The sequence below is a fragment of the Anopheles merus genome, unplaced genomic scaffold (genome assembly GCF_017562075.2).
Source record: "Anopheles merus strain MAF unplaced genomic scaffold, AmerM5.1 LNR4000020, whole genome shotgun sequence".
NCBI lineage: Eukaryota > Metazoa > Arthropoda > Insecta > Diptera > Culicidae > Anopheles > Anopheles merus.
The window spans coordinates 21089-40555 of record NW_024427600.1 but is presented as its reverse complement, the minus strand read 5'-3'; the positions used below and the strand labels follow the sequence as shown (position 1 = coordinate 40555).

Here is a 19467-nt window from a genome sequence, read left to right as displayed (position 1 = left end):
AGGTCTGGACCTTTCAGCATTTTTGAGTTAAACGATACTCCTGAGACCTTGGCTGCTGCATCCCATATCAGTCTAATCTTACCCGGCTTCTTCAGGTTCTGTACAATTCCCAACGGTAAGTACCATACTTTTCCTACCTCCACTGCGGAGAGTTCTGTAAGACTGGCTTTGTGTGCGTAGCCTTTTGTTTCGTACTCACTAATAGTCTGTCGTACTTTTTCTTCTAATGCTGGATTTTGAACGAATCTTCTTTCTAACGCTTCCATTCGTCTAACGGCCATAGGATAACTGTCGGGAAAGTTTGGGCAATCGGTGTTCCATAATAAGCCTGTTTCGAAGCAGTTACCTGAATCTACTCGTTTTGTGGTTTCTCTCAACAAGAGGTTTGAACGCTTTTCTTCTTCTGAGTCCAAAATTCCACTTGCCGTTTTCGTGCCATAGTCCTCTATCGTAAAGTAGTCTCGCAGTTGATCGTTTACTTCTCTGTCACTATCTATTGGCGGTGCGGCGTGAAAATTTACAAGCGCTGTCGGTACCCCTTTTGGGACTCTTCCTCCATAGATCGACCAACCTAGTCGACACATGGCAGCAATGGGATCGGACGGTTGTCCTTCACGGAGCTTGATCGGTACCCCGACTCGAATGTTGTCCAACCCGATCAGGAGCTGTGGCTGCACGTGTGTGTAGCTCTGTATCGGCAGCCCTCTAAGGTGTATATGTCTTTGTTGCAGTGCTTCGTAATTTAGTGTCTGTGTTGGGAGCATTAGCCGGCCGACCGTTCTGACGTTCTCTAATCTGTACCTCGTGTTTCTATCTTTTCCGGAAATATGAAGGTTTATTACTTCGGAGTTGGGCTCTTTCCTCGTTACATGTCCTGTCCATTGCAGCGTTATTGGTGTTTTTTGACCGTGTACACCCAACTCTGTTGCTATTGATTCGTCGATTAGTGAGTATGTCGATCCTTCATCTACGAAAGCGTATATTGTTAGAGAGTTGTTGTTATGGTACAGGGTAACGGGTAGGATTCGGAATAAAGGACTAATAGAATTTACCTCATTTGCATGTGTTGCGCACGCACTTACGGCATCTTCGGTTGTCGACGGGGAATGTAACAGCTTGTGGTGGCGTAAGCGGCATCCATCCACCCCACAGCCATGCCATGACTTGCAAGGCCATTTGCCGTGGTTGTTGAGGCATGTTCTACATAGGGATTTCGTGTTCACAAATTTCCAGCGATCACTCACATCTGCAGCTTTAAATTGCTCACACTCGTAGACACGATGCCCCTCACGCTGACATACCGCACAGGTTTTCTTATGTGGCGTACTAGATGGTCGAGATAGAGATGCTGCTCTCTCATTTCTCTGCGACGCTTCGAAATTTGTTGTAGCATGCGTATTCAAGACGGCCGTATTTTTTCTTCTAGTTTCTCCTATTCTGCTTATCTCTCTCAGATCGTTTGTCACCGCACAAGCGCGCCTTGCCAGGTTGTTTACATAGGTACTAAACCCTTCCAACCCGTCCGCTGCTTTCTCTTCCTGAAATGCAGCCCAGTTCAGCCTCATCTCCCCGCTCAGCTTCTCTTCCAACTCTTCTAACAGCATTGGATTGTTCAGGTGCGCGTTCAGTTTAGCTGCCTTCATCTGGTTTGTTAGTGCTTTCACTGCTAACCCGAACTCTATAACGGTTCTCATTTTATCCGGTCTCGGGGGTGGCAAGTTACGAATTTTGTTTAAAAGTGAACGAATCAGTAGGCTCGGTTTTCCGTAAACCATCTTTAACGATTCTATCACATCTGGTACGTTCTCTTTTATCGTCAGTTGACCCTTCACCAGTTCAAGCGCATTGCCCTTAAGGCATCTTTGCAATCTTATTAGATTCTCAGCACTACTAAATCCACACGTTTTGGCCGCTTCCTCGAAAGTACTAAGAAACAGCGGCCACTCTTCCGGATCCCCACTAAATATCGACACTTCTTTGCCAAGGACGTGACGCGCAGCGATTTGCCTTCCAGACAAGCCTTCTTTCCCTTCCCTTTCGCTTTCATCTTTCTTTTCTTCGCTCGCTTGTCCCTCGACACTTGACGTCGCTAGAGGTTTTATATTAGATACTCCGGGTTTGGAGAGAGTGTCTTCACGAGGTGATATTTCTTCATCAGTCGATCCTTGGCCAGTTTTTAGCCAGCACACTATTTTCTCGCTATAACTGACCTCTGAGCCCGCTCGGCTGGCTTGAGATAGTTCTCTCATGATTTCGCGCTTTCTCTCCAGGGACTCACGACGTATACTCTGTTCTTGAGCCTTCATCTCAGCTTCGGCTTTGAGTGATTTCTCCCGAAGAATACTCTCCTCTTCGGCAAGCTTTTTCTTCTCTTCTAACTGACGTATCAGCTCTGCGTTCTCACGACATGCGATCTCTCGCTTTTCTGCGATCTCCCTCTCTCGCATCCGTTGTTCCTCTTCCACTAGCTTAAGCTTCTCTTCCACGTTTAGTGAGAGGATAGTTGATGTAACACTTACTGGTGCAATCTTCTCGCTTCGCTTAGTGGAGGCCGTTGACCCCTTCCTCGATCGCGTAGCGGGTTTCAAGCTGGCTGTGTCCCAATCGTCACGGAATTTGGCAGCCGTGGACTCCTGCTTCATTCTGCACGCGGAGCATACATACCTTGATGCTGGATCTTTGACGGTAACGGTCAGTCCCGCACACGTGGCATGTTCCCATTTTGCGCACAAGCAGCACTTCTCCATCGTGGCTTTCTCATCCTGTGGTTGGCTACACAGCTGGCACTTCGGTGTAGTGTCCATCCTTCTATCTCTTTCTCTTACGTGAGAGAAAATTTCAGAATTTGTTGGGATGAATTTTCGCTAACCGCCTTTGAAATGGTTCTGAAACTATATTTCAAACATATTATAACACGATCACATTTGATTTCACCTTTTCACTTACTTCTCTCGTCCCTTCACTAATCTGAGTTTTAACGCTTACTTAATATTAATTAATTAATATCCGTGTTACGCTTATGGCTTTGTATTTGCTCCTTACTCCTCGCTGGTTGGATTGCTTCTCCCGTTTCGCTGCGATTCTCTTGACGTTCGCCCTGTATGACTTTCGTCTCGTCAGGGGTGTTCAAACGCCAAGGGTGTCGAACGGTTTCGTCGCAACATACTCCCTCCCGTGAACTCTCCCTACTGGTGCGAAGGAGCTTTTATTGATTGGGTTCACCTACTGCAAGACGTCCAAAACAGCAAGCCTGCTCGCTGATCGTCGTTGTAGACCGTTCGACGTGCGTACTAAAGCCTCTCTAACTCTCCCATCTTTCCCTGGTGTGACCTTTTCTATTTTCCCCCTGGTCCATTGGTCTTTTGGTGTAGTTCCTATTATGATCACAAGAATAGGTAAACGATGTTCTCTATATTTTAATGCTGTAAGTAAGTAATGCCGACCATATATTTTCTTCTATTTCATTTATTCAATAAGTTTTTTCATTTTATTATAAAAATAACGGTCAAATTTAAATTTGGAATTGCTTGAATTTGACTCGATAATAAGCACAATACGAAAAGAGGATGAAGAGAAACGTCATTCTCCATACAAAATGTATGGAATACCCGGGTATGCTGGTTGCCAACTTACGTGGTAAAGTTAAAAAAAATCAAATTAAAATACTTACAGGCTGTTGAAAATTACAACTTATGCACCAAAAAATCATAAATTAAATGTTGGGAGGCTACGGAAAATTTCAGGTCAATAAAAGCAATGAATCAAAAGTTATTGCAGTTCGAAGTTGAACAAAATACCCGGGTATCCGGTTGCCAACTTAAAGGTTAAACCAATAACCAATGCGCAATCTCGGTTTGCGCATATATACGTTTTGTCAAAAAAATATCATATCGCATAGCCTACCCTGGCCTATAAATGTCATTTCCATAAATTTTCAGATTGAAATCAAATTTATTATAAAATATTAATTTTTACTCATTTTTCAACATCGCGAGACTGAGAACGGTTATACACCCTCGAATTAATAATGCGTAGCCCCGTAACATGGATAATTTAACTAGTTTGTAACAAATTCTCGTTATCTCAGCAAAAAAAAACAATAACAATAACAAATAACCGACCAGATATACTTTACTTCTGTTGTTATGTTAACTTAAATATTTTTTTTCTGTTTTATAGTGGCTTCATAACTCATTCTGTACAGACAGAGAGGACTAGTTTAGACGATGATATCTACAAAGATCTGCATGCAAGGTGAGTGGAAAATGATAATGTGCCTACAAATTATTGAACATGTTTTCTGATTTCCCAACTTGTAGAATAGAAATAGAAAACAATAAAGCAATATGTATGCCATAGATTTATTCAGCCAATAATTATTCACAGTATAAATTGACGATTTTAGATGAAATCAACTGTTTACAACTGCTAGAGGATTTCGGAAAGGAATTCATTTTCTAAATAAATCAATTCTACTAATTCGTCTTGTATATATTTTCATGCAATCATTTCATAGCCAAAGTTTATTGGATTCGGAATTAAGGTGTGATAACAAAGAAATCGTGTTAATTAATGATTCGCTTCCTTGCCGTCATCAAGGTTAGAATAGCTATGTGTGTGAATAATTTATGTATTTTTTCGGCTATATCAATAATTACGTGTACATTTTCTTTTCTAACAAATACCCATATATGAACTGATGTCCTTAACACTGTAGAAACTTCCTTTTACGGTCAGTGCAACGAACTATCAAGTTTTCCGGACTGTAATGGGCGCGAAGAGGAAAAGATTTATGAAGATCTCTGCTATGTAACATTCTCATCAACTTTGCCTCAGGTTAGCAAAGAAAGAATTAATCTTGTGATAAGCTTTTGCGTGTTTTTCATCGTAATATTAATATGCAGCGATACGGTTAGTCCACAAAAAAATCACAGTCATAATAATGAATGTTTTAATGTTTGGAGAGTCAAATACAGTGGAACCACTCAAACCGAGTTTAATCTGTTCCAATGACTATTTCGTTATACAAAAAACTCTTTATGTTGATGAGGTTTATCCATATAATTTGTGCAGAACAATTATGTAGTCATGTTAAGGTTATCCAAGCGGCAATCAGGTAATTATCAGGGGCAAATCTCGCCTTCGTGAGCAAATAGATCGAGAAAAAACGCGTAGAACACTTGTCAATACATAGGGGAAAGTGAGGCAAAATGGACCTGTTAAAGATATTAGTCTGTATTGGTTAACCGTCATATGTACGACCGCCTATCCGGGTAAGTTTCGCATCTTTATTGCAAAATAACTTTAGATTAGGGAGTCGTATCGACTTCATATTTTTAAAATGCCTCAGAAAAGATGTTTACTTATCATGTGTAAAAAGTATAAAATACCAAAAATGTTTTTTTTTAAATTATTTAAGTTTATATACCCTTCACATGCACAACCGCCTACCTGGACAGGTAGGACATACTTAGACATACTTTTTGTATGGACGAATGACATTTTTCGTGATTAAATCGTATATCTTTTGAATTCCTTGTTAGATTTGAATGAAAAATGTCTTATAATGTTTTATAACACATCGTAGTAAAATAAGAATTTTTAAAATCCTTAAAAATAAAAAAAAATTCTCTAAAAAGTGCTGTAACTCCAACACCCCTACCGGACAGGACGCAAGTTTTGCGTGGATGCCTATGTCTTTTTCTTTTCATTCAATCGTTGTGGTGCAGTTAAATTTTATTGCTCATTGGGTAACAATATACTGAAAATAACACTGAAATCATCTTGTTTAAAATGATAGCAACCATTACAAGTAAACGAAATAGAATTAGCTGGCCGACAATTAACACACATATTTAATCTTTTGTTATAGTGTTACTGCCGAATAGTGATGGGCGTTTCGGAGCGCATCAATGGTTCCGAAGCCGGCTCCGCACCAGGCAACGAAGCCAGATCCGCACCAACGGCTCCGCACCAACAGCTCCGGAACCGGCGACGAATCAACGGCTCCGGACCAACGACTAACGTTTCAAAAGAGACGGCATTGTATGATAGCGTACAAAACGAATCTATCTTCTCGCAAGTGTAGAAACTAACACTCGATGTGATTGTGTGGTTGTTGAACTATGTTCAAAACTTATCGATTTTTTTTATAAATGCTTTTACAACATGATTTACTAAGCTATTTACGGACCTTCCCGATTGAAACTTTATTGAAAAGGCTTTTTTTAGCAATCTGTTAAAACCGGCATCGGAGCCGTGTGTGCGGAATCGTTGGTGCGGAGCCGGCTGCGGAGCCGCTGGAGCGGAGTCAGCTTCGGAGCCGTGGGTGGGGAGCCATGGGTGCGGAGCTGGATCTGTTGGGTTGGAGCAGAGACGACTCCGGAGTCGACTCCGAAATGGCCTGGAGTCGGTCGGAGTCGATTTAAAAAAAAATATAATAAGCATATCTTGTAGATCGTCAGTATATATTTTTATACAACAAACAAAACAACTGAAAAATGTATATAACTTTTGAAAGAAACGTAACTAAAACTTAGAAAAAGGCATAAGAATCCACTCAAAACATGACGCCTGGCCGGTTATGGTGTTGGAGTTACAACATATTTTTGATTGAAAAAAAATCTTGATAAGATTTTTAAAATTCTAATTTTACTACGATATGTTTTAAAACATTATTATGAACCTATAAGACAGTTTTCATCAAATCTAACAAGTAATTCAAAAGATATATGATTTTAACCACGAAAAATATCATTCTTCCTTACAAAATGTATTGCCTACACGGGTAGGCGGTTGTACGGTTACGTAGAGTTTTTTGGTCGTACACAAGAAGGTTAACCGTCATGTGTACAACCGCCTACCCGGGTAAGTTTCGCATCTTTATTCCAAAATAACTTTTAATTCAAGAATCGTATCGACTTCAAATTTTTAAAATGCCCCAGAAAAGATGTTTTCTACCCATGTGCAAAAAATAAAAAATATCAAAAATGTTAAGATATTTTTTTTATTTTTTTAGTTTATCTACCCTTCACATGTACAACCGCCTACACGGGTAGGCCATACATTTTGTATGGAAGTATGATGTTTTTCGTGGTTAAAAGCGTATATCTTTTGAATTACTCGTTAGGCTTGAATAAAAACTGTCTTGTAGGATCATAATAATGTTTTATAACATATCGTAGTAAAATTAGAATTTTAAAAATCCTGTCAATATTTTTTTTAATCAAAAATGTGCTGTAACTCCAACACCCCAACCGGCCTTGCCGCATGTTTAAAGAGGATGCTTACAGGGTTTCGAATCATATAAGGGAATAGTTCAATCACTTAGGGGAATGTTGCAAATCGGTAGGGGAATGTTGCAAGCAAGCTGTGGATGTTTGCAATCACTTAGGGGAGTTTTGCAATCGATTAGGGGAATGTTGCAATCGTACTGTGGAGCTGTCATCAGACTGTGGGTGCCGGTGTAAAAAACTACGAATTGGTACCAATGATGTTTTTTTAAAACATCGTTTGGAGTTGTTTTCGTGTGGGATTCTGCTGTACACATGATAAACTAAATAAATCCTGCTGCGGAGCCATAATTAAACATGATAAGTTAGTAAGATTGACGAAAACATTTTAAGGTATTTACAGCGGCACCCACAGTCTGATGACAGCTCCACAGTACGCTTGCAACATTCCCCTAATCGATTGCAAAACTCCCCTAAGTGATTGTAAACATCCACAGCTTGCATGCAATATTCCCCTACCGATTTGCAACATTCCCCTAAGTGATTGAACTATTCCCTTATATGATTCGAAACCCTGTATGTCTTTTTCTTTTCTTTCAAATGTTGTATTACAGTTGTGTACAGTTAAATTTTATTGCTTGTTGTGTAACAATATACAGACATTAACTCTGAAATCACCTCTTTTAAAATGATACCAACCACTACAAGCAAATGAAATAGAATTGGCTGAAAGTTTACTGTGTTACTGCCGAATAGGGATGGGTGTTTTGGAGCGCACCAATGGCTCCGAAGCCGGCTCTGCTGTTTTTCGGCTCCAGAGCCGGATCCACACCAACAGCTCCGGAGCCGGCTCCGCATCAACAGTCCCGGAGCCGGCGACGAATCAGTGGCTCCGGAGCTGGCGGTGAATCAACGGCTCCGGACCAACGGCTCTGGAATAACGTTTCAAGAGAGACGGCATTCTATGATAGCGTAAAAAACAAATCTATCATCTCGCAAGTGTAGAAGCTAATACCCAATGTGATGGTGTGATTGTTGAACAATGTTTAAAACTTATCGATTTTTTTTATAGATTCCTTTCAACATGATTTACTCAGCTAATTATGGATCTTCCTGATAAAAAATATTGAAAATTAGTTTTTTTAGCAATCTGTAAAAACCGGCTCCGGGTAAGCGTGGAGTCGTTGGTGCGGAGCCGGCTCCAGAGCAGCTGGAGCGGAGTCAGGTTCAGAGTCGTGAGTGCGGAGCCGGCTCCGTTGGGTTGGAGTGGAGGTTCCGAAATTGTCTGGAGCCTGTCGTAGCCGGTTTTTCATAAAGCATGATAAGTATATTTTATAGATCGTCAACATATATTTTTATACAATAATTTTATAAACAATTGAAAAATGTTTATAACTTTTGAAACAAACGTAAGTAAAACTTAGAAAAAACTAATCATCCACTTAAAACATGCGGTCTGGCCAGTACAGGGTTTTCCAATTGAGTTTAGACTAGCAGCATACTTTTTTTGAATAGTCGCAATAGATTCTTGACTAGCATCCTCTATTTTTGATTGCGAGCAATGGATTTTTGACTAGGAGCAATTGATTTCAGCAGGTCCCTGCATGACAGCCTAAGAGCGACGCGTTTATAACATCCGGTGTGACAGATCGACTTGAATAATAATCTGTGGATAATATTTAATTTCATCCGCTCATTTGTTTAAATCATTTGTTTTACTGTTATATATCATTCACAAAGAAAGATATATTTTATCTGATAGGTTTTCGATGCTATTGTTTTGATTTTATGAATGCACAATACAACACAAAAGCACTTAACGGCTGAATTGAAATATGCAGTAGTGGACCCACAGGCATAACCTAACCAAAAGCTAGATTGCAAGTTTTTCAGAGTAACCATATGTAGTTCTATCGATTTTCGATCGAATATCGGTTTACAATTGAGCACACTAAAACTCAATTTTTCGGACCGAAAATCAAATATTTTTCTAAGTATTCACCGTTCAACAATAAAATTGGAATTTAATAAATTTTGTGAGTGAATAAAAAGTTGTTTTTACCGAAAATTACCGAATTTGCTTCAAATTTCCTACCGATAACCTCTAAAAACAATCTGGTCACTCCGCGCCAGCAACCGGCCTGCTGAAATCAATTGCTCCTAGTCAAAAATCCATTGATCGTAATCCAAAATAGAGGATGCTAGTCAAGAATCTATTGCGACTATTCAAAAAAAGTATGCTGCTAGTCTAAACTCAATTGGAAAATCCTGTAATGGTGGTGGAGTAAGAACATATTTTTGATTAAAAAAATATTGACAGGATTTTTAAAATTCTAATTTTACTACGATGTGTTATAAAACATTATTATGAACCTTTAAGACAGTTTTCATTCAAATCTTACAAGAAATTCAAAAGATATACTCTTTTAACCACGAAAAACATCATTGTTCCATACAAAATGTTAGGCCTACCCGGGTAGGCGGTTGTACGATAACGCAAAGTTTTTTGGTCGTACACCAGACGGGTAAACCACTTTACTTTGTTATTTAGACGGCAATCGATACTTCAATGTCTTAGGCGTCGCTCTGGAACCAATCGAAAGAGACAAACAAACACGACTCTGTTCGATAGGTGCTCCGTCAGCCGTTCGATGTCTTACAGACCTGTCATATTGCACTGCAATACGCCTATCTTTTCATCTCGAAAATGAACCATTATCATAGTTTGAATGAATATCCATCTGCAGGGGGGAAGATTCAACAAATAATTTACTAGTTATTCACATCAATAATAACATAAAAATCATTCAAATTTAATATTGAAAAATGTAAACAAACGTCCATGCCAAAACACATACAGTGCATACACATGCATTGTGTACACCAAGGTGGATTAAAAATATCAGGTGGTGGATAAGGGCCTTTGGGGGGTCGCCATAGTTGAGGGACTTTACGTCATTTTAAAACCGTTAACCATTGGTTTCCGCACACAAAGCTTAGCAAATAGAACAGATTTCTTTGTTATTATGTGTATTTTTGTGTGTCGATTGATTTTATCGAAAAAATGAGATATATGAACAAAAGATTTGATGATTTTTTATGCACGAAATTTAAAATCATGTGAGTAAGAGTTCTAATCTCACGTAAATTGTCCATGCGGCTTGTAGATAATGAAGAATTAATGTGAAAATTACAAAAAACATGATTTCTTAGATTTATCATCAAAAATGTTGAAAACACAATGAATTATAAAATAAATTCACGGAATAACACAAAATAACACACTTTAAACCGTGTTTTAATGTTAAATAAGAACTCGCAAAGTCTATAATATATTTTTAAAGAATATTTAATCGAAAAAATGGGTTAGATAAACTATATTAACAAATTTAATAAATGTAAATAAAGTTTGAATTCTGGGGACCTTACGTCAAGTGACGAATTGTCAAAATGCACTAGAGTCCGCCACCTGATATTTGTAAATCCACCTTGGTGTACACTTAATAGTTTTTTACGTTTCAAACTTGTATATTGGATGTTATAATTGATTGTGAAGCATTGCAAATATTATTGCTAGCTATTTTAAATGTTTTGCACGCAATTATAAGATGAAAAAGAGGCAAACCACGTAATTAAACTTGAAAATGTCCCGAATTGAATTCTATCTACTGTAGCTGTGAAGCGTTTGACAGCCAAGGTACTCACAGCACAGGTGGGCATCGAACATCACAGACAGAATAAACTGACCCGGCGCTCTAGCACCAATCGAACACGACATCGAACATGAAAAATGTATGGGATTTGACATGTTTGTCTTGTTTGTTTGTTCGTGTCTGACAGTGCACCTCCATATGATTATCCGTAGAGTTGGCAACCAGATTTACACACGTAAGTTGGCAACCGGCATACCCGGGTATTCCACACGTTTTGATGCAAAAAATTAACGAATTTCATAGGTAAACAATGCTTTCTATATTTTAATGCTGTAAGCAAGTAATGCAGACCATATATTCTCTTCTATTTCATTTATTCATTAAGTTTTTTTTCATTTTATTATAAAAATAACGGTCAAATTTAAATTTGGAATCGCTTGAATTTGACTCAAAAATAAGCAAAATACGAAAAGAGGAAGAAGAGAAACGTCATTCTCCATACAAAATGTATGGAATACCCGGGTATGCTGGTTGCCAACTTACGTGGTAAAGTTAAAAAAAATCAAAATAAAATACTTACAGGCTGTTTAAAATTACAACTTATGCACCAAAAAATCATAAATTAAATGTTGGGAGGCTACGGAAAATTTCAGGTCAATAAAAGCAATGAATCAAAAGTTATTGCAGTTCGAAGCTGAAAAAATACCCGGGTATCCGGTTGCCAACTTAAAGGTTATATGGGTTTGTTCGTGTCGGATGTCGTGTTCGATTGCTGTTAGAGCGCCGCCTTATTCATGAAACAGAAGTTTACTTATTAGTAACAAATGTTAAAAGTTGTGAAAATGTATTGTGCGGGGTAAAATGGTCTTGCTATGGGGTATGTATATTACATATATTACACGACATGTCAAAACACATCAAAATAATGGAGCATAATGGACCACAAATTTGGACTTTAGGCTTTGGTTTAAGCTCTTGCATCTTGGTAGAGAAGTGAGATTATAAATTAAAGTTTTGTATTTATGTATTTCGTTGAATAATTTAGTAAAATGCTGGATTATTTCAATAATTCACGTGTTGTAAGTAATTTTTCTTGTAGATAGAGTATACATACAGCATAGCTTTATTTATGTAAAGCTAATATATTGTGGCGACCTATGCTTACATCACAGCCGCTTCATGCTGCTCCTGTCAAAACATACCGATCATTTTATCCCAATCTGGATCTGGTCCATTTGCCATGAGTGAATCATTTTACTAACTTTTACTTTAAAAACTTTACCTTAAAGTAAAATAGTTGCTGTATTCACGTAAGTCATATATAAATATCATGTGCTCGAATATATATCCATTTCCATTTTAACTCTAATTATGTGTTACGATAGCTTATTTTCGAGACGGTGAAAATTATATCGTTTTGAGCAAACTTTTTATCCTTTTTAACATGTTTTAAAAATTGCCAATAAAGCAGGTCACCATTTCGCCCTACCTAACCATTATTTCCCAGGTTCCCCTACACATAACATACTTGTGCCGCACAAAATTATATGCAACTTTTCCTCGAGGGAATAGTTTTTTGTTAAACGAATGCTTAGTATGAAAGTACTTTTTATATGAACGATAATCAAAATTAAAAAAAAAAAATGATCAACGATTACCGATTGTGATTTTGATTTCCCATAGGCACCGAAAAACGCACCAGGAACACAAATTATGTTATTCGTTGTGCGAGATTTTGCTCTTTACAGAGATGTAATGATTGAGCATTTAGATTTGCTCGTTATGCGAATTATGCTCATTTTATTAAGGATACTCATTATGAGGAGTTCCAGTGTATATGCCGGGTTTCATTGATCGTACTCGCTAGTGTAATTTAGATTTTCACTAGCGCATCTGGCGACGACTGTCCGAAGCATTTTGTCAAACAATTTGGATCCACTTAAGAAAATATTGTAATTTTCCATGTTTTTTACTTAAACTGGACTGGAAAGGCTTTTTTATTGATTTTTGTCGTTTCTCATGCAAACATGGTTGAAATATTTTCAGAACATATTTGTCTACAAATTACAAAGCTTTTGCAGTCCAGTTTAAGTAAAAAACATGGGAAAATAACATTTTCAGAAGCGGCTCCAAATTGTTTGGGAAAATGCTTTGATCATCTGCCGCCAGATGTGCTAGTGAAATTCGAAATTACAATAGCGAGTACGGACAATGTACTCAGGTTTTTATATACATTGTTTTTTTAAATATGATACATGTTCATTCATAAAAATATATTCTAATTATGCCTTGTTTGTTCGTCAGACATTTGGCATGGTGTATCGCTGCATATATTGTTATTTGTTTTTTTTTCTTTTTTTCTTTATGATCATGTGTGTTTTTATCCAACGTCATTTATTATTATATTTGCTAAATACATAATAGTTTAGATTATGGCTAAACAGCTAAGAATACTCTTTTAGCGGGTTAGTTCGTTCAATATTTTAAATTTCAAGTCAATGAAAACGATTTCTACGGCACAATCACTGCTTTCACATTGAATAAATTGAATACATGAATAAATTGAAATAGAGGAAAAAAGCGATTTTAATTAAAAAAACTGAATTTTCGTTATGTGAGTCTTTGAAAAAGCTAGGCTTTTGTAGGCGTGGCTTTTTTTTTTTAGTGTAGTATTAGATTGAAAAACTCGTAAAAATTTGTAAAAGTTTTACACTTTGTCAAAATTGCTTGTCAACTGCAAAAAAGAGCTTTTCTCGTGGCCGCACCAAAAATATACACAAGAACGACAAAAAGCTCCAACATCTGAATATCATCGATATTTTGTTTAAGAAGTACTAAATAGGTGTAAACATCAATTCGAATTATGAATTTTAGCATTTATATCCTAGCAATGGGTCACAACTGCGCCAAATAGCTTTTTGTTAACGCTTTTTCGCGAACGTAAAATGTTGTCACTTTTTGTAAGCTTTTGTCAACTTTATTTCCGTTTTTTGCTCATTTGTTATTCGAAAAAAAACCAACATTTTATTTTGCGTTACTTAACAAAAGTTAAACTCCCCCTCTCCCCCATGTAATAAATCGTAACGTTTGACGACACCCTCCCCCCTCACTCCCCCTATCAGCGTTACATAGTTAATTAATGACGCCTTAGTGCATTTGGCGGCGGCTGACCGAAGCATTTTGTCAAACAGTTTGGAGCCGCTTCAGCAAATATGTTATTTGTCCATGTTTTTAACTTAAACTGGACTGAAAAAGCTTTGTGATAGATAAATATGTTGTGCAAGTATTTCATCCATTTTCGCTTTCAAAAACGGTCAAAAAAGCTTCTTAATGAGGGATCCATTGATTGAAGCATTGATGGTCAGCGCCAGCCACCGCCAGATGCACTAGTGAAAATCAAAATTACACTAGCAAGTACGGACAATACGCACCGGCCTTTGCGTTTTATAACAATTATTTTCAGCCCAAACTTAGTGCTCATAAATAAAACATTTTTGAAGCTTGGAAATTTTGTTTTGTTTTCTTTTTTCCGTATGTTTTTGCCCATTGTACTGTGCGTTGCATTCCGCATCGAAATTCTATAGTACATCAAATCCAGTAGAATATTGCAGTCACGATGAGCATGATATGAAAGTAGAAGAAGTCTATCAGGATTTATGCTCGATACAGAATGCTTCGCGTAACCAGGTATGATTTCTATTATTATTGTTTATTTTAATCGATTATTTAACAGTTTGTTTTAATGTTTAATTCAAAATAGTAATAATAATTTAAACGATTTAATTTTTGACGTTCATAGCAGTGTGCATAATTTTAAACGAAATAATGTTTCTTATATGTGCCTTCTAACCCTTGTTTATCGCCAAACAGTTAGCTTCATCATCCAACAACTTAGAACAGCGAGACTTTGTAATTAAGGAACTGCTCGATACGGAGAAAAACTATCTCGAAGCTTTGAATGCATTGAAATACATCTTTATGCAACCTCTCGAAAAGCTTCTACCCAAAGAAGAGATACGAGCCATTTTCCCTTGCATTAGAGAACTTGTCGAAATTCATAATAAATTTTTGGATCGATTGCATGAGGCCGTTTGTCCAGGATCCAAGCTGAAGCTCAGTACCACCTTTCTGGAATTCAGAGAACCATTTCTAATTTATGGCGAATACTGTTCCAGCATGACAAGCGCAGTTGAAACTTTGAGAGAGGCGTGCAAAAAATCAAACACAGTCGAGCAGACCGTCTTGGTAAGTAGCTATCTTTTATGATAAAATTAAAACATTTGGTTGATAATTCCAAGAACGATGCTGTACAAAATGTTTCATTGCATGATGTGATTGTATTTTTTTTTATAAATTACTAGTTGGCGCGGTAAACCTAGTTATTCTCAAATAACTAAAATAATTCATCTCTGTTTTGTTACTTGGGATATGTGATAGAGCATCGTAAACCGGTGTGAACTTTTTTCTTCTTTGGCACAACAACCGCGGTCGGTCAAGGCCTGCCAGTACCCACTAGTGAAGTGGAGCTTGGCTTTCAGTGACTTATTGTAACCATAGCAGGATATTCAGTCCTACGTATGGGGGCACGGTCTATTCGGGACTTGGACCCATGACGGGCATGTTGTTACGTCGTACGAGTTGATGGCTGTACCACCAGACCGCCCCAAACTTTACATCTACTCCCGGTGGGAACTTTACATCTACTATAAAACGCTAGGCACCTTATACCGAGTGTCAAATTGGTGTATACAACAACAATCTTGCTTCTTGTATGGGAAAAATTACTAATTAGAAGAAAAGGTGTAACATCTGAAAAAGTTGTAGAGTAACTGTACCAGTTTTCGGCCTTGTATCTGTTTTCGGCAGAGTAACTAAAACCGTGAAATCAAGCAAAAACATGTTGAAAATTGACTCAACGTATATTTTTTGAATAGAAATATGGTCATTTGTTATTCATATACAAACTTTCACATCATTTCCTTGTATATCTATCTATCTATCCTATAACAAATTTTACAAAAAAGTTCTCATTTTCAATCTCGCTATAGAGCGTTACTATTTCACTCCATAGTGAGACGATGTTGGCTAGTGAGATGATGTTAGGTGCGGATAGCTTGGATGATTATTGTACCGTTTTGGTTTTTTTGCACACTTTGCACAGACATAGCAATTTATCGATGTAGGCGTTGGACGAAAAACGACAAACCATAAACAAACATACGCATAACGTCTATTCGTATATGAAGTTGTGTATGGCCGCAAATATACGACGCGCGTTTCCGCGGGCACGTTCAAACGCGTATAACAGTTTCGCAGAGATATCCAGCATGAGCATGTCTGCGTTTCGGCGGTAGTGCGTTTGAATGAAATTTCATTTCTATGGCTGGATCGTTACACGCGTTTCTGCGGGCGCGGGCTTCGAAAAAAATTGTCGAAGGGAATGTCCCACAATCCTCTGTTATTGTAGGACGCAAACGTGAACTACTTTTGTCGCCAACAAATCACGATCAGTAAAACATCGAAGAATCCGAACAGAATTGGCTACTGCAAGCTGTTGAGAACCTCAAAGCGCTACAACTCTTTAATCAGTACCTGTGTGAAAAGACGCCACGGAAGGCGCTGACGATATTTCTGAGTATGCCACATTTAGCCAACTGTGTGCAGATACAGCCAGACCTGCTACAATGCGCCGTATCCGCTGCCGAAATATTTTCCCTGGTGGACGTGGAGCACTCTTATGCTTTCGATGTGCTGGACAACATATTAGTAAACATATTAGTAAAGTGAACCGATTGAACAACGAACAACGAACTGTGTACGATGTAATTACCGCAGCAGTGAACAGCTACGGTTTGACAGAACAATCCAGCCGAGAGGAGACACACAATGGACAGATATATTTCCTTGATGGACCTGGTGACACTGGGAAGCCATTTGGGCTCGAAACTATACTAGGTTGTCACCAATCAAAAATGGAAATCGCAGTGGCTTCGAGTGGAATTACTGCTAGTGACCGGGGGACGTGCGCTACACTCTACATTCAAGCTACAGGCATCACTGGTTTTATAGAACGAGAGATCCATAACCAGCCATTATGCTTTAGAACAAGGGTCTCCAAACATTTCAGTTCGCGGGCCGCATTGCCTCACATATAATGGTGTTGAGGGCCATTTTTTCGTTGCATGTATCTAATGCGGACGTTTAAATTTCGTCTTTATGAGAAAATACTAACATAATATACAAAACTTCCATAGCTGTTTATTTTTTATGCTTGGTCTACGTCTCTAAAAAGCAATTATTAAGTTTTCTTTAAAAATAGGCACAATAATTCACTACTTATTTTGACCTTCACAAAGATGCCACGGGCCGCGTTTAGGGTATTGCGTTTGCGGGAAGAAATGCGTGTGTAGACAGCCCAGACTATTCAAGATGCTGAAGAGCAGGAAGAGTTCGTAGAATTTCTGCTCTGCATCGGCGAGCATCATAGGACATACGGCATACGACATTTCCCGGATTCGGTAGGGGGTATACCAAGATACCACGTGATTTGATATTGCCTGGAACATCTGATCTAAATGTAAAGTAAATATATCGCAAACAGTGAATTTTAATACATAAATTATTTATTTCAAAAGGTACACCATGCACAATTTAATTTATGAAATATTAAAAGAATAAAATTAAGCAATCATAAATTTATATGCTGCAATGTATGTTATATATAATGTAAGCACACACAAACATATTTTACAAACGATCCAAAAACAAAATGGTTGATTGAAGCGCAATTCTTATATGCCTCTCAATAAACGCTGCTTACCCCCGTAACCGGGCTATTTTAACTAGTCTATAATACACATTATAGCAACGACTAACGGTGCGTTATTGCCGTTAATTTCGCTTGAAAAGTAACGACTGTTGCAGCGTGTGCACACTATAAAACAAAAGAGAGTAGCTCCTAACCAGACTACTTTGATGAGACTACTTTATCTCTCTTTTTTCATTGAACATTTTTGCACACTTTTTCTCTCGCTTTACTTATCCTATTGCTCTCTTACTATTTTATTCATTATTCTTCATCGTTTTCCGTTTTTTATCAAATCAAAGAAACGCCAAAGAAATCAAGCAATAATTCTTTGTGTAATTTTTGGAGTGCAATAATGATCAAAGAAGAGCAGGTTAAAGAAACATAGTCCAATCATGAATAGTTCTTTTTATATAATCTGAGTTAAGGATAATAAGTTGTCGTATGATGTAAATAAGAACTGTAAGGAAGCTTTTTAGTCCAAAGAAGTACGAACAGTGAAAGAGTATGAGTAAATACTCTACACCAAAATCAAATATCATACGCCATGGTTTTTCCAAAACTGCCTTCATAAATTCGATTGCAAAACTCTGTAATCGGGCTAAATTAACTTGTATTTTTCAAAAGATCAAGTAAAATGTGCAGTAATGATGGGGAAAACAAAGATTTCGTCGGAATCGATTCCGGCTAGCTCCGAAATTTTCTGGAATCGATTCCGGATAGTAGGTTTGGAATCAGTTTCCAGAATCGATTCTGGAACCAATTTCAGAATCGGCTCCGGAACCAACTCTGGAATCGGCTCCCGAACTGGTTCCGGAAATGGCTCCGAAATTGGTTCCGGAATTAGTTACGGAATCGGCTCCGGAATCGGCTCCGGAATCAGAATTGGCTCCGGAATCAGAATCAGATCCGGGATCGGAATCGCTTCCGGAATTGGCTCGGGAATCAAAATCGGTTCCGTCATCGGAATTGACTCCGAAATCAGAATTGGCTTCGAAACGGAGTCCGTTTGGGCATCTTCATAGGAATAGGCGTTTGGGTTCAATGATGCTATGTGTTGATAGCGACAAATAATCAAAATTTACTCGTAAATGATCTATTCACATGGAGATTCGCGGACTTTTTTCGCTTCCCACACTTCTTATTTCAATTCAAACCATTCCATTTCTGGAGTCAAGTTCTGATTCCGGAGCCGATTCCGATCCTGGAATCGATTCCGGAGTCAACTCCGAAGCCGATTCCGATCCTGGAATCTATTCGGCAACTCCGGAATCGGCTCCGAAACCAACTCCGGAATCGGCTCCGGAATCGACTCCAGAATCGGAATCGATTCCAGCATCGGAATCGGCCCCGGAATTGATTCCGAACACGGAATCGGAATCGGGTAGGTCCGATTCCGAGCTCCCACCACTAATGTGCAGAGTTAAAAAAATATCGGCAGATTTGCTGTCAGCCAATAGTTTGGCAGGTTTCGTTACTAAGAGAACCAGAGCAGTAAAACTATGAAAGTGTGGTTTTTATGAAAGATTCTTTGGTTACATAATTTATTCTAGCCCGCTTGGAATTTTAAAATCATAGAAATCAAGTAATTATTATCTTCAAACACAGACAAACCGACGTGACACTTCGAACAAAATGAGCTTCAAAAGTTGTCTACTTATTTCAAATGAAAATACGTTACACACTAGCGCCATCTCTATAATGATTCTCTTACTACACTGACACAGACAAGAAACTACTGAACTTCCTTTTTGTTTTTTTCAAATTCTAGTGCGCA

At 38.1% G+C, this 19467-nt stretch overlaps 1 protein-coding gene across 3 annotated transcripts in view; it reads left to right on the top strand.

Annotated features, from left to right (window-relative positions):
* The window catches only part of LOC121601037 (protein vav-like), a 28292-nt gene extending 13126 nt beyond the window's left edge, over positions 1-15166 (top strand). The window contains exons 3-7 of one of the 3 annotated variants that reach the window (XR_006005970.1): positions 4180-4254; positions 4517-4599; positions 4718-4836; positions 14470-14572; positions 14756-14847. Coding sequence is in view for 2 of the 3 variants with exons in the window: in XM_041929830.1 (XP_041785764.1) it covers positions 4180-4254; positions 4517-4599; positions 4718-4836; positions 14756-15151 (673 nt within the window). In the remaining variant the exon portion in view is untranslated. Of the gene's footprint in view, positions 1-4179; positions 4255-4516; positions 4600-4717; positions 4837-14469; positions 14573-14755 lie in introns of all 3 variants that reach the window. The other 2 variants (XM_041929830.1, XM_041929831.1) reach the window with 2 other exon arrangements.
* The last annotated feature ends 4301 nt before the right edge of the window (positions 15167-19467 follow it).